The sequence below is a fragment of the Tauraco erythrolophus genome, chromosome 16, assembly GCF_009769465.1.
Source record: "Tauraco erythrolophus isolate bTauEry1 chromosome 16, bTauEry1.pri, whole genome shotgun sequence".
NCBI classification, from domain to species: Eukaryota; Metazoa; Chordata; class Aves; order Musophagiformes; family Musophagidae; genus Tauraco; species Tauraco erythrolophus.
In genome coordinates, this window is record NC_141480.1 from 2236133 (window position 1) to 2249000 (window position 12868).

Here is a 12868-nt window from a genome sequence, read left to right on the forward strand (position 1 = left end):
CGCGTCCCAGCCGCCGCCGCCGCTCGGCGCTTCCCCGGCTGGGGGCCGCGGGGCTCCGGGGGCGGCCCCGCCGCGGCCGCTTCCCCCCCCCGCCCCCGCCGTGGGGCCGCCGCCAGTCAGCGCGGCGCCCCGCCCGCCGGCCCGCCCCTGCCGCCCCGCCGAGTGACTAATGTCCGTCATATGACTGTGACACCGAATGGAGTCGGGCGGGCGGAACTAGCCGCGGCGCGGGGACGGCGCTGCGCGGAGCCCAGCGCCTCGGCGGCGCCCCAAGATGCCGCCCACCCTCTTCCAGAAGCTCTTCAACAAGAAGCACGGGCTCATCTCCCCGACTCGGGACGCCAGGGACGACTGTGTCTTCAGGTGAGCGGGACGGGGCCGCCCTCCTCCCCTGACCCCAACTTCTGCGCCGAGTTCCCCGCCGCCCCCGTTCCCCCTCGGCCGCCGCCCGTGCTGCAGCGGGGCCGCTCGGCGCGGCTCCGGCGCCCGCCTCAGCCTGGCGCCTGACGCCGGCCCGGTGTCTGTCCCCCGCCCCGCCGCGGCAGCCCTCGGCCCGGGCCCCTCAAGCGGGAGCCCCCCGGGGCCGCCACGTCGGGGCCGCCGCGCTGCCTCCTCTCGGCTGCCGCTTCTCTGGGCTGGGTTCCCCCGCCCCACCCCGGGCTGCCTCCCCTCAGGGCGGCCCCCGCACCCCGGGCTGCCGGCCGCGGAGCGGGGCTCAGCCCGGGGCCGGTCCGTCGCCGCCTTCCTGTCGGTTTCGCTCCGTCGCGATCAGCGGCGGCCCCCGGCGGGGCGGGTGTGGGGCCGCGGGCCCCCGCGGCTCCCTCCGGGGATGCTGCGGGCCGGGGAGGGGGGAAAGGCTCCGTTCCGCTCGGGGCGAGCAGGGCACCGGCGATCCCCAGGGAACAACGTGGAGGAACGGGAGAGAAAACGTGAAGTTCTGGCCGCTGCCCACGAGAGGCGCAGGGTTTCTCGTGAAATTTGTCATGCTCTGACCGCAGCGAACGCGGAGCCGTCGAGAGGTGCCAAGCGCCGCACGGGGAGGCCGAAAAGGCGGCCCGGCCCCGGGAGCGCTGCCTCTGCCTCCCCCGGGGCGGGGGGGCTCCGACCCCCTCGGTGTGGGGTTCTGGCGACAGCTCCGGTTCACGGTCCTGCGTGGGGACCTGGTGCGGGGAGAAGCTTCGCTCGGCGCTTCTGCACCAGGGCCTGGACGTGAGCCGGGGAGTTGGAAGCAGGGAGTTTTCACGGCTGTGGAATCAGCGCTGTTCCATCAGCGGGTAACGCTTGCAGCCGATGCGGTCCCGTCCTGGCTGGCGTGGCGAAGGGGTAACCTGCAAAATCGCTTTAAAGCGCTGAGTTTGTGACTGGGATGCAAACACAACACGCTTCGTTAGTAAGAGTTACGCTTCTCAAAACGCTTCTAACGGTGGTAACGCTCTCCTCCCACCCACCGCCGTGAAATTTATTGCCTACAAATGATCAGCCCTTGGGTTGCTCTCGGAAGGGAGATCTCTTGGGTGCTGATGGGCTTAATTTTATGTGGAGGAATATTCCTTTTAACTGCAGTGATACAATTTAGGTGGTTAATAGTAGATGTGCAGCAATTTGAGCGTGTCAGTTTCCACAGAACATTGGTGGGTGTTTTTGAGTCCTTACAGAGTCTGGACACGCTCCTGGCCACTGAAGTCCAGGGCTTTAACTGGTGGCACACATCTTTTAAAGACACTGATCCCAGCTGCTCGCACACCCCTCTGCTGTGCTGCAGCGCAGACCCATGGGGATCATGCCCGCGTTGAAAGGACCAAGAGTGAGTACTCTGCAAGGTCTCTTCCTCCCTCTTCACTTGCATCGTTCTGTGCCAAACTGGAAGCAGAGTTTAAAAAAGATGTGTCACTTGTCCTCTCCCCCGTTTTTGTAGTGCTGTTTCACTTTGTGATGTGAACCGTCGACCGGTAACTAGTGAATTCGCAGTTGGGTTTTTTTTTTTTGTGGACTCAGGGCTATAAAATCCAGGAGCAGGCTCGTGGCTCTTCTGGGTAAGGCTCTGGGGGGTGGGAGACCCAGCTCTTGCTTAGGAGAACCAAATACTATTTTTTGAAGAATAATAGAGATGCCCTCTAGGCATGTTGCCTAATGGCTGCTTTCATTTTCCAAATGGGGATAAGTCTTTAGTTAATGTTCACGATGTATGGTCTTACCAGTTACTGGTGAAACTTTTGGATAATACACAAAATAAAGGCTGTTATTTATTACAGCTGGGTCTTCAGAGACTGGGAACAAGCACTCTGGATTTTCAGGCTGTTCCTGGTTCCAGTAAACCTGAAGGCAACAGCCTCACCAATTTCGGTGGGGCGGGGTTATGTTTATGGATTGATATGTTATTATCTGTTTATATTCTAAATAACAGAACACTGTCTGAATATCCTGAGCCCTGTTATTTCTGACTGTCTTCACTTTGAAAGCTTGGTCCTCTTACTGAGGAGACTGTGTAGAATAACCTTAAAAAATAGATACATTCTCTTAATATATTTTGTGATAATATGTACTTAGAAAAGCCCAACTACTCTGGCACTGACATCAGAACATTTAAGGATGATTTTGATGCTCATTCCTTTTTTGACTCTGAAGATGTTTTGCATTTCTGTCAGGCTTATTGTGAAAACTTACCAGGAGACAAATTCTACTTAAGCTGAGTTTACACTGTTTCAAAAAAAAAAAAAAAAAATTATATAATACTTTTTGGGGAAAATGTATTTTGCTTAGTTGTTGGTTTGTTTGTTTTCCTGGCCAGAATCTCTTTCTGTGCTGTGGGTGTGTGAAATTTTATGAGTTTGGGTCTAGCCAAACTGTGTAAAATCCTTCAGAACTAGAGTGCTGGAGAGGTTAGCAGTTCTAGTGATGTGACATGTAAGTTAGCAGTAAAGTACCAGTTTGCCTTATATACATATTTTTTTTAAAGCAGTTTATTTTAAGGAAGAAGCCTTAGGAAATCACAAGAGATCCACTACATATTAGTATTTTAGCTCTTTAGTTTAATCGAGGGCAGTTGGCAGGCTTGGTTCTTAGACTGAAGTCTCTCGATACAGCTCGACATGCGCGTGATGAACAAGAATATTCAAAATTTCAGTGGTAAAATCTATTTACAAGAAGCACAGGGACACCTGCAAGTATTCTAGAGACGAGACAAACTCTTAAGTTCCAAGGTGTAGAGTACCCGCTGCCTGCTGCAAATAATACTCACGTGAGTGGATTTTCCCTGAGGGTAACTTTTACTATAAATAGGAGCTCTTGGCCGTATTGTAGCATCTGGCACTGGTGGCTGCTGGTGACAGGAGAGGTCAGCCCAGGCTGAGGCTCTTACAGTTATTAGGAATATGAGACTTCAGGTAATGTTGTTTTCTAGAATTTTAGAATCAAAATATTCCTGTTGTGAACAGCTTGATGTATTTTTACATGAGTTGTGTGCTGTACATGTCTATAAATGTATGTACACTTTTAAATAGCAATTAAACGAACCCTCTTCTGGAATTTTCTGATCAATTTCCCTGGTAAAATAGAAACAATCTTACAAAAACTTCCTTAAACTAAAGCCACACATTTATGCTAAATATTAGATGGGCACACAAAGTATTCCACTGCACTACCATTCGTTTTCTGGCTTTCTAGGGGCCTGCTTCAGTGCTCTGGAGAAAAAGGAGCTGCTAAACCACTGCTGACCACCTTTCTGTTCTTCAAAACGGGCTCAGTAAATGACCGAGAGGTCTCAGGCTTCGTGTCTTTGGTACTCAGGCAGGTTGCAGTGCTGCCGTGGCAAATACAGCTGCAAGGGCTGCAGCAGGGTTTCTGCAGGAGAGCGTCTCCGTCGAGGTAGTAACTGGGCTCGAAGCGCTGTTCATCTATTGCAGAGGGAGAGGGATGGTCCTGTCATACTGAATTATGGGACTGGTCCATTTTGGGGTGGGATGTAGGAGGGAAGCTCAGAGTTTCTTTCCGTCTTATGTATAAAGTTCAAATACTTGTTCCCTTGTATCTCTAGACATCCTTCCCACTTGCACTGGGGGACAGAGGGATTATTAATTAGGAGTTCTTTTTACACTACAGCTCAATAAAAGTTTCAGTGTCTCTTTGGTTTTTTTTTTTTAATCTAGGGAGCTCGAAAAACCATCTCACCCTGAGGGGCATTCCACCAATGTTTGCAAACTCGGTTTTGCTCTTGTTAAAGCACCTGTTGCCGAGGTACAGCTGTGTGGTGATTGTTCAAGCTTGAAAGAACCCCTTCCAGTTTCGAGTCGTACCAACGGTGGGGGGTATCTTTGGGCACGTTCTTGCTTTAGGGGTTTGCTTTGGTTATCTGGGCATTTCTGAGAATGGGTGCAGTTTTCCCAGTGGGAAGGTATAGGAATAAATAACTTCAAACGTTCCTTATTTATGGAGAAAGCCATTTTCAGTCATCCTGGAAACGTCCTTTCTTGGGATCTTGCTGTAATATATGCTGCTCCTTTACTGAGAGAATAGTTTGCCAGGTTCCCGAGATGTGAAAGGCCTAAGGCTGGCTGAAAAGTAGGATTTCCTGAAATCTGTCTAGGCAGGTATCCCCCATCAGCCCAGACTCTTTCTGTTCTCTGTGGCAGGGACTTTAAATGCTATCCTGAGATATATTCCTTTCACGTAATTTTTGGCAGCGGAATTCATCAAGGGAATTGCAATAAAGCTGGAGTTGGAAATGGGCAGTATGGCACAAAGATGCTTCACGAGCCGGTTCCTCGGCAGAGCCATCGTTCTTGCACAGTGAAAATGCTCTGTGCTTTCTTACAAAGGCGTAAGTGCTTCTTGAACCAAGAGCTGAAATAAAACTTGAAATAAACTGCAAAGAGACTCAGAGGCATCTGAACGATCTATAGCTGGGGACTTTTTAAAGTGGAGGCTGGAGTAAGGTGAAGGAGGAACAGGAAAGTTGTCTTTAGGGGACAACTTTTGAGGGACTTTTTACAAGGGTGTGTAGTGATAGGACAAGGGGCAATGGATTTAAACTGAAAGAGGGGAGATTTAGATAGATCTAAGGAAGAAATTCTTCCTCCTGAGGGTGCTGAGGCACTGGCACAGGTTGCCCAGAGAAGCTGTGGCTGCCCCATCCCTGGCAGTGTTCAAGGCCAGGTTGGATGAGGCTTTGAGCAACCTGGTGTAGTGGAGGGTGTCCCTGCCCATGGCAGGGGAGTTGGAACTGGGTGATCTTTGAGGTCTCTTCCAACCCAAACCATTCTATGATTCTTTACATTTATTTTTTTTTTCAAAGTTTTACACACAAAACTTCATGGTAAGTTTTCACGTTATTTCTGAAGGTGGCTGCACCGGTCACGTAAATGATGTGGTGTTGTTACAGGGACTGGTTTGTATCTGTTCCTCCTGTGCTCAGAGCAAGGCTGACCACCACAGATTGCCATGTCACTTCCCATTTTTAAGGTATGGCTTCATGAGATGCCGAAGGAGTTCGGAGCCAGTGGTGTCTGGACACCGTAGTGTCATCAGGTCTGAGGTTTGGGAGAGACCTTAAACAACTGAACTGGCAAAAACGCTACCAAAATTCTCATTGAATTAACCTTCCACAGCAAACGAGGTATCCCACTCCACCCAGTCAAAGGCTTTTTTATCAGCAGCAGGTAGCTTTGGGTGCAGCCTGGCTGAGCCCGGGGTAGCAAATCCGTCGTGTCCGTCCTCGTGACACATTCTCACAACGTTCATTCTCACAATGGTTCCACACGAGGCTTTGCAAAGCTGTTCCTCAAGGGTGCTGTCAATGCATCGAGCCAGTCCGACCCAATTAGTGAATTAATGTGGTTTAGTATTGGTTCGTTTCTGGCATTCTGCAAGTCTTTCACCAATAGTTGTAGAAATCCTGGGATTTCACCACCTCAGGGTCTAGCTTCAAAAAGAGATTTAGCTGGCCTTCATTTGGTAATAGCTCCAGCTTTTCATCTTTTCCAGTTATCTGATGAATTAATTTAAAACGCTTTCGTCTGATAATTTTTAAAGACTATTCAAATTCTTAAACATCCAAGATGTTCTCGTGTTTTTATTAAGCTCATTTCTGCCCTTTAATGTCCCTTGAGGTTTTTTTTTTTAATAAAAAAAAAAATCCGTCTTTTCTGTAATAGAACTGAGTTTTTGGCTTTTTGGTTGCAATCATTAGCTTGAGTGTAGCAAGTTTTAATAAATATTTCACTTTGATTTATGCACAGTTTTCTCCATTGCTATGATGACTTTGGCCCGTATTTTGAAATACATGGCTGTTTTCTAAAGTATTTCTTTTTGCCAAATTCTGTTTTGCATTTCCTGTCATCTGAGCTTTTTTGTACCTTCCAGTGCTTTAAGTCAACTTTCGTCTTGGAAGCAGAGACATACAAATTAATAGGTCCCAGTAAGCACCTCTGGAGCATGGAGGACGTTTTGACAATTTCTGCTGAAGGGGCCACACTCTCTGAGCCCTCCTTGACACCACTCTGTAGGTCTCCAGGTACTTCTCCAGGTAGGCATGTGTTGCTCCTAAAAGATCCAGCATGTCCTTGAAAATGACATGCTAGCCCTGACCCAGTGCTGCAAACTGGGTCTGTACAGTGCCTGAAGGAGCCTCAAACCAGAGGCTCGGTGGTGCAGCTGGTGGTTGTTATTTACTGGTATCATCAGATCCAAAGGAATTAACTTGTATCAGTACCCCCATCGTGTTAGGTGCATGCAAATGCAGAGAATGACCAAATAATTTGAAAACTGTTGGGGTGCTTGTGCCTACTTGACTTTGTGCCTTGGAGGATTTTCCGCTGCCTTGGTGGGAACGCACCCTGCCTAGCCTGGCTTCGCTTCAGCTTCTTCCCGTTGCCTGTGGAACAGGGAGCATGAACTGCAAAAGCTGTCTGCTCGTTTTTTCTCCACTTCTTTACTGGGAGGTAAAGATACGCAGTGAGCTCACGCAGAGGTTAAGGGTCACCCTGACAGCCTTTCCTGCTGGCATCTCCCGTGGTGGCTGGGATCTTGCGGTGACTTGAGAACTTGGCATCACGAGGTCACGCTGCCCATGGTGGACGTCACAAGGTCAGTGCCGTCGGGGTGTGCTCGGCTTCCTCCCAGCCTGTCACGTCGCTTCCTCCGCCTGGGATGGCACGGGCTGTCTCAGGATGGCTGGTGGTCTCCTGCCTCGCTAAGCTGCCCTTGAAGCAGCTGCTTTCTTGGTTCCCCTTCCAGCTTTTCAACTCCTTCCTCTCTCAGAAATCTTTTTGAGGAGAGGCTGGAGCAAGTGAATCAGGTGGTGCCTTTTTACCGCTGGGATCACCGCTGGTTACACCTTCAGGCCATAGTACTGGTTTGGATCTTGCCAGCTGATCAGGTGAATCCTTTGATTTTACTTGGAGTTTTTCTTCAATTCCTGATGGGATGTGGCAGTTTTCCTTCTGGAAGGCATAGATATCTGCTGTCCTCATGGGTTTAACCCGACAGAGCTGACAGACCCTGCTCCCATGCTTGTTCTGTGGAGATAGGGTGAACTGGCCCATCACCTCCACTGTGAGAGGAAGAGTGTGTTGACATCTTGCCCTGGTTTCTATGTATCCAGAAATGTGCGTGTAGGTGTACTAGAGTAAAAATTCTTTACACTTGGTTTACGCTGGGAAGTGTTGTAAGAAGGTGCTTCTGCAAACTTCAGGGTATTGCTTTTTCCCCTCCTTCTCCAGGTGAGGTCGTAGGGGCGTGAAGATGTGCCAAGAGCATGGGATGTATGTACGTGTTTGTCCACTGTGAGGTCTTCTCCTTTCCCGAAACAATTCCACCATTCACTTTCTGATGACTGAGGGTGTGTTTACATGTCTTGTGTTGTAAACCTTGCTGTCTTGGGAGGATTGGCTACTCTGCTTGGTGGATGGATTGTCTCCGTGTTGTCAAAGGGGTTTATCCTTTGCTGTGTGTATGCTTCTGAGTTAGTGTACGCTCATGGTGACAGCTTGGATGAATTCATGCTTCTGTTCTGGAGTAAACTGGTCCAGTGTGACTTAGAGCCTGAAACTTGTGTTGTAATTTTGGCTGAATACTGGAGGTGACCACTTTAGAAGCGTGTTTTACGAGTGGAAAGTAACGCGCATGGTGGTTTCATGCTCAGAGGCTGCGTTCCCTCCTGTTGCTACATCTGGAGCAGAATGTCTGCAAGATCACATGTTCGTGAGTAACGTTAGGAAAAATGCAGAGCTCAGTTGCACCAGCGAATCCACAGCGTGGCTGTGCTGGGCTTCCAGAGTCGGCCAAGAGCACTCTTTGTCTCTGAGGACTTGAAAAATTTTGCGTTTTTGGTATAGTTAGAGAACCTTAATCTATAAAATATCTGCTAGAGGGGAAAAAAAAAGTTATGCCCATTAAAAACAGGAAGTAATTTTAGTCATCTGTAAATGACTTGATAATGCACCAGCTACTCCACCTTACACCGAGTAGTAACAGAATTCATATATGGGAAATAATGCTTTGGAAAAGCTCATTTGCACAAAACAGACATGGGATTCTGCAGTGCCTGAGGAACGTGACCGTAACGATTGCATTGGAAAGGGGCAGGATCCTCTCTGCAGGATTAATCACTTCCTTCTAAAAATACCTGCCCAAATGCGTTCTGCTCCGTAGAAGTGTGAACGGTTAGTCTTTGTATCAAAAAGCATTTATTTATTTTTACAACAATGCGTTGTGCTGTTGCTTGGTGCTCAACTGAAGCTTTTAATTGAGGTAATTCTGCACGTTTGCGTAAGACCTTTTTTCTTTTCTGAAACCAGTAGCTTCTGTAGATACCATTATTCAGAATACAATACGCTACAGAGAAACTTGTTCAAACATGTGAATTGCAGCACAAAATACTACATAAACTACATATAGACTATTAACGGTGCATGCATATAGCATGCCTCCACGAGTACAATGTCTTTGTGCAAAGTTTTCTCTTTTTTCTGAAAAAGTAATTTCATAGCCCTTATCAAGTGATTAAACTTTCGGACTCGAGCAGTTTGACTACGTGTAAAAGCTCTTTATTTTAAACAGTCTTGCCTTCCCCTCTACTCTGCCCTGGTGAGGCCATGTCTGGAATATTGTGTCCAGTTCCGGGCCCCTCCATTCAGGAAGGACAAGGAACTGCTGGAGAGAGTCCAGCGCAGGGCCACAAAGATGATGAAGGGAGTGGAGCATCTCCCTTATGAGGAAAGGCTGAGGGAGCTGTGTCTCTTTAGCTTGGAGAAGAGGAGACTGAGGGGGGACCTCATTCATGTTTATAAATATGGAAAGGGTGACTGTCATGAGGATGGAGCCAGGCTCTTCTCAGTAGCATCCAATGATAGGACAAGGGGAAATGGATATAAGCTGGAACATAGGAGGTTCTGCTTAAACATGAGGAAGAACTTCTTCCCAGTAAGGGTAGCAGAACACTGGAACAGGCTGCCCAGAGAGGTTGTGGAGTCTCCTTCTCTGGAGATGTTCCAAACCCACCTGGATGCATTCTTGTGTGATCTGATCTAGGTGGTCCTGCTCCAGCAGGGGGATTGGACTAGATGATCCCTTGAGGTCCCTTCCAATCCCTGACATTCTGTGATACGCTTTTGGGGTGATAATCTGGGTATCCTCCAGCTTTTGTGTATCATCTATCTTTGAAACTGTGGCCTTGAAAGAAACACCCGTTTTGTACAGGTGAAGGACTCTCTGCAGCGATGCCAGTGTCAGTAACAACAAGCTCAGCTGCAGACAGCCCCTGTCCACTTCAACCCAACGCCTCTCCGCGGGGTTGTAGGAGGAGCGCGGAGCTGGGAGGCTGCCTTTGCTGAAAGCCGTGATCTTGAAGCACGGAAACGATCCATCACACGCCACTGATCCCGCTGTGTTTCTCCAGGATGTTTTCACAACATTGTCAGCAGTGATTTTGGCCTAAAATGAGTAAAATACATCACAGAAACAATCGTATTTCCTTTAATATAGGTACTGTTCTTGCTCTGGATGTTCGTAGTATTCGATACTCCTCCAGAGCTGCGTCTGCCTCGTTAGCAGCGTCTTCGAATGTCTTTCCCTTGCTCCAGCCAAAATGTCAACAAAACATAAAACTTCTAATAGTACCACAAACCCTCTACCCTTTCAGTTTGTGTGATGTATAACTGGAAAGAAACAGGAGCCAAATGACAGCTCTCTGCCATCTGTTTTAGTTGATAAATGAAGAAACTTTGAGCTCAGTTCAGCCCTGACTTAAGGTCCTGGCGTTGTGCCTGTTTGAGCCAGAGCAGTATCTTCGCCCTAGTTCCTGTGTCATTTTCCACTTTGAGAGAGAGAGAGTGGTTTGGTTTTTTTTGTGTGTGTGAGCATCGCCCGTAGGAGCAGTTGCTTTGTTAAATGCTTTGTTTTGATTTTGGCCTGCGCACCTACGGAAATGGTGGCTCACGCAGCGCTGCGCTCCTTCCAGCGCTCCCCTCTTAGTAATTTTGGAACCTTTCGATCGACTTCAGTCATGTGTGATGGAGAATGCGAGATCAGAAGTCCAAGTGAGCTGAGGTTCTGTAACTTCAGTGAAAATCCTGCACGTGCTGTTGGGTGCCTCCTGCCCGTTAGTACTCGAGAAGCTCCGAGTTGGCTGCACCTTGTTGTGTTGCTCTTTCCAGTGGCTGTGGCAGAAGAGACGTGGGGATGGCCAGGGTGTGGGTGTGTTGGAAGATGACAGTAGACATGTGGCTGCATAGTTTGTTCAGGGAACAGCTATAGTGTGACCACAAGAAAGGCCAGTCTGAACTCCTGTGAGTACCAGAATATCAACATCTCCGTTTGCTGAATTATTCTGCTTTCTAGCTAGCAATGTACACCATCTACTGCATGCCCACATTTCTCTTGCCTCGTGCATTCCTTGCACAGCCTTATCCCAAGAAAACATTTGACCTCCAAAGACTGTGGACTCAGCACTTGGTTTGCCATGTTTGGGGGTGATTATGAAAGGGGACAGTAAGTCAGAAGGAGGCACGTGTGAGCAGTTAGCTGGGAAATGAACTATCAAACAGGAATGAGATTTCACGTCAGGTTTTTTTGCCTCCACCCTCCCAAAGACATACCTAGAAAACGTTCTTGCCGTTTGGAGAGTTGGCCGAATGGGTTGTTCACTCCTTTTCAGAAAACTTGATCCCAGAAATTGGTAGAAAACCGGTGCTAGTTCAGGTGTTAATGAAAAATAGGTGCAGATGTAAAGTGTGTGTGGTTGTGTGTGCTGGGAACAGAGGCTGCAGAACACGGGGTGAGCGTGCTGTCCTCGGAAGCTCCTTCAGGAAAAAGTCTGCCAGAATTTTCTTGTTCCTACAGGAAAAATAACAGTATTACCCCTTAAGACGGAGTTAAAGAAATGCCTCCAACGTTAGGACAGTGAATTGGCTTACAGTGCTAACTGCGTTTCTATTTAAAGGCAGCCCAAACTCTGACATACAACTTCAATAGTCAGACAGAAAAAGGTGGTTGGGTTTTTTTCGGTACTTAAACATATTTCAGCTGCTGTGAGTTACTGGAAATTGCTCTGCTTTCTTGGTAGAAAAGGAAATTGCTGTACTGACAGCATGGAGGGCTAAGAAGTGGTGAAAATGAGCATGTTGGTTTCTTAACTACATGTGTATTCTAGTCATATAAGAGATGCTAATCATGAACTTGTGACCTCTTTTTTTCCAAAACAGACGTAATTAAAAAGTATAGAATTAGAAAAAAAAAAATCTAAGCAACTTAAAATAAATTCTTACGAGACTGTAACAGAATTATATCTTTATATAAACAGAAATGTTTATCAAACTTTCTTTTTCAGATAAGCAAATATCGCTTTGGTATAAGACTGATTTAATTTACTTGCTTTAAATTTTCGTGTTTTTTTTGTAGTATCTTATGTGCAGTTATCTTCAAATGAGTTATTTTAGTCTGAAAACGTATCTATTTTAAAATGTGTCATCAGATTTTCTTTTTCAATTGAACGCTCCCAGAACTGCCGGATAGCTTGGTTTTGTGTGTGTGTGAGACTTTTTTTCACATTGGGGTCAGAAGGTAAAACGCCAGGTGTTAGGTTTTTTGTTTGTTTGGGTTTTGGGGTTTTGTTTGTTTGTTGATTATTATTTTTTAATTTATTTTTTTTCCCCTCCACCTGGATTTGGTGTATATTCATTTAAAGACTGGTCTTTTCTGTTAGCTAGCCGGACAAATCAGCTGAATTACACTCAGGAGATGACATTAGTCCACACCCATGCTGGAGAAAAAAATTATAAAGTAAAATTCACTAATGGCAATTGTTCTCATCTGTATGGATGGAGAAAACAGAGAAATGTAAAATGTACAGGGAACAGGGAGTCTGACAAGAGATTGTTTCTATATAAAATTTAAAAAAAAGAAGAGAAACTTGGAAATGAAGGGAAATACAAAGCGGCCCAGGCCTATGGAGTCCTGAGCATCCTCAGCGTAACTCGGTGGGGTTTGAAGGCTTTCGGTGCCTCAGCCTTGAGCTTTGCTAAAGGATATTTATGCTGGAAGGAAAGAGATCCTAAGAGCAAGACAGACCCTACTTTCAGATCTCTGTTTCATATATATATATGTGTGTGTGCGTATAAATATACATGTATATTTCAAAATACACCCAGGTGCCTTCATTTGCTGTCATGGAGTGTACGTGCACCTGTGTAAACTTAGAGTAATTGGAAGACCCTAAAGCAAAAGCCTACCCACCTTGTTCAGGGAGTGCTTGACTGCTGTCTTTGTGTAGGTCTTTTGTGTTTCACCCAGCAGGGAGCCAGGTAAATTCAGTATGTGCATACATAAAACCCAAATTGTTTTAGTATGACACTGGACAGACTCGTGTGCTTCTTAG

At 47.1% G+C, this 12868-nt stretch overlaps 1 protein-coding gene across 2 annotated transcripts in view; it reads left to right on the forward strand.

The window, feature by feature from the left end:
- Positions 1 to 265: 265 nt before the first annotated feature.
- The window catches only part of FNIP1 (folliculin interacting protein 1), a 67787-nt gene continuing 55184 nt past the window's right edge, over positions 266 to 12868 (forward strand). For both annotated transcript variants that reach the window (XM_086621543.1, XM_086621544.1), the window contains exon 1: positions 266 to 363. In XM_086621543.1, the coding sequence (XP_086477669.1) occupies positions 275 to 363 (89 nt within the window). In that variant the 5' untranslated portion in view covers positions 266 to 274. The remainder of the gene's footprint in view (positions 364 to 12868) is intronic.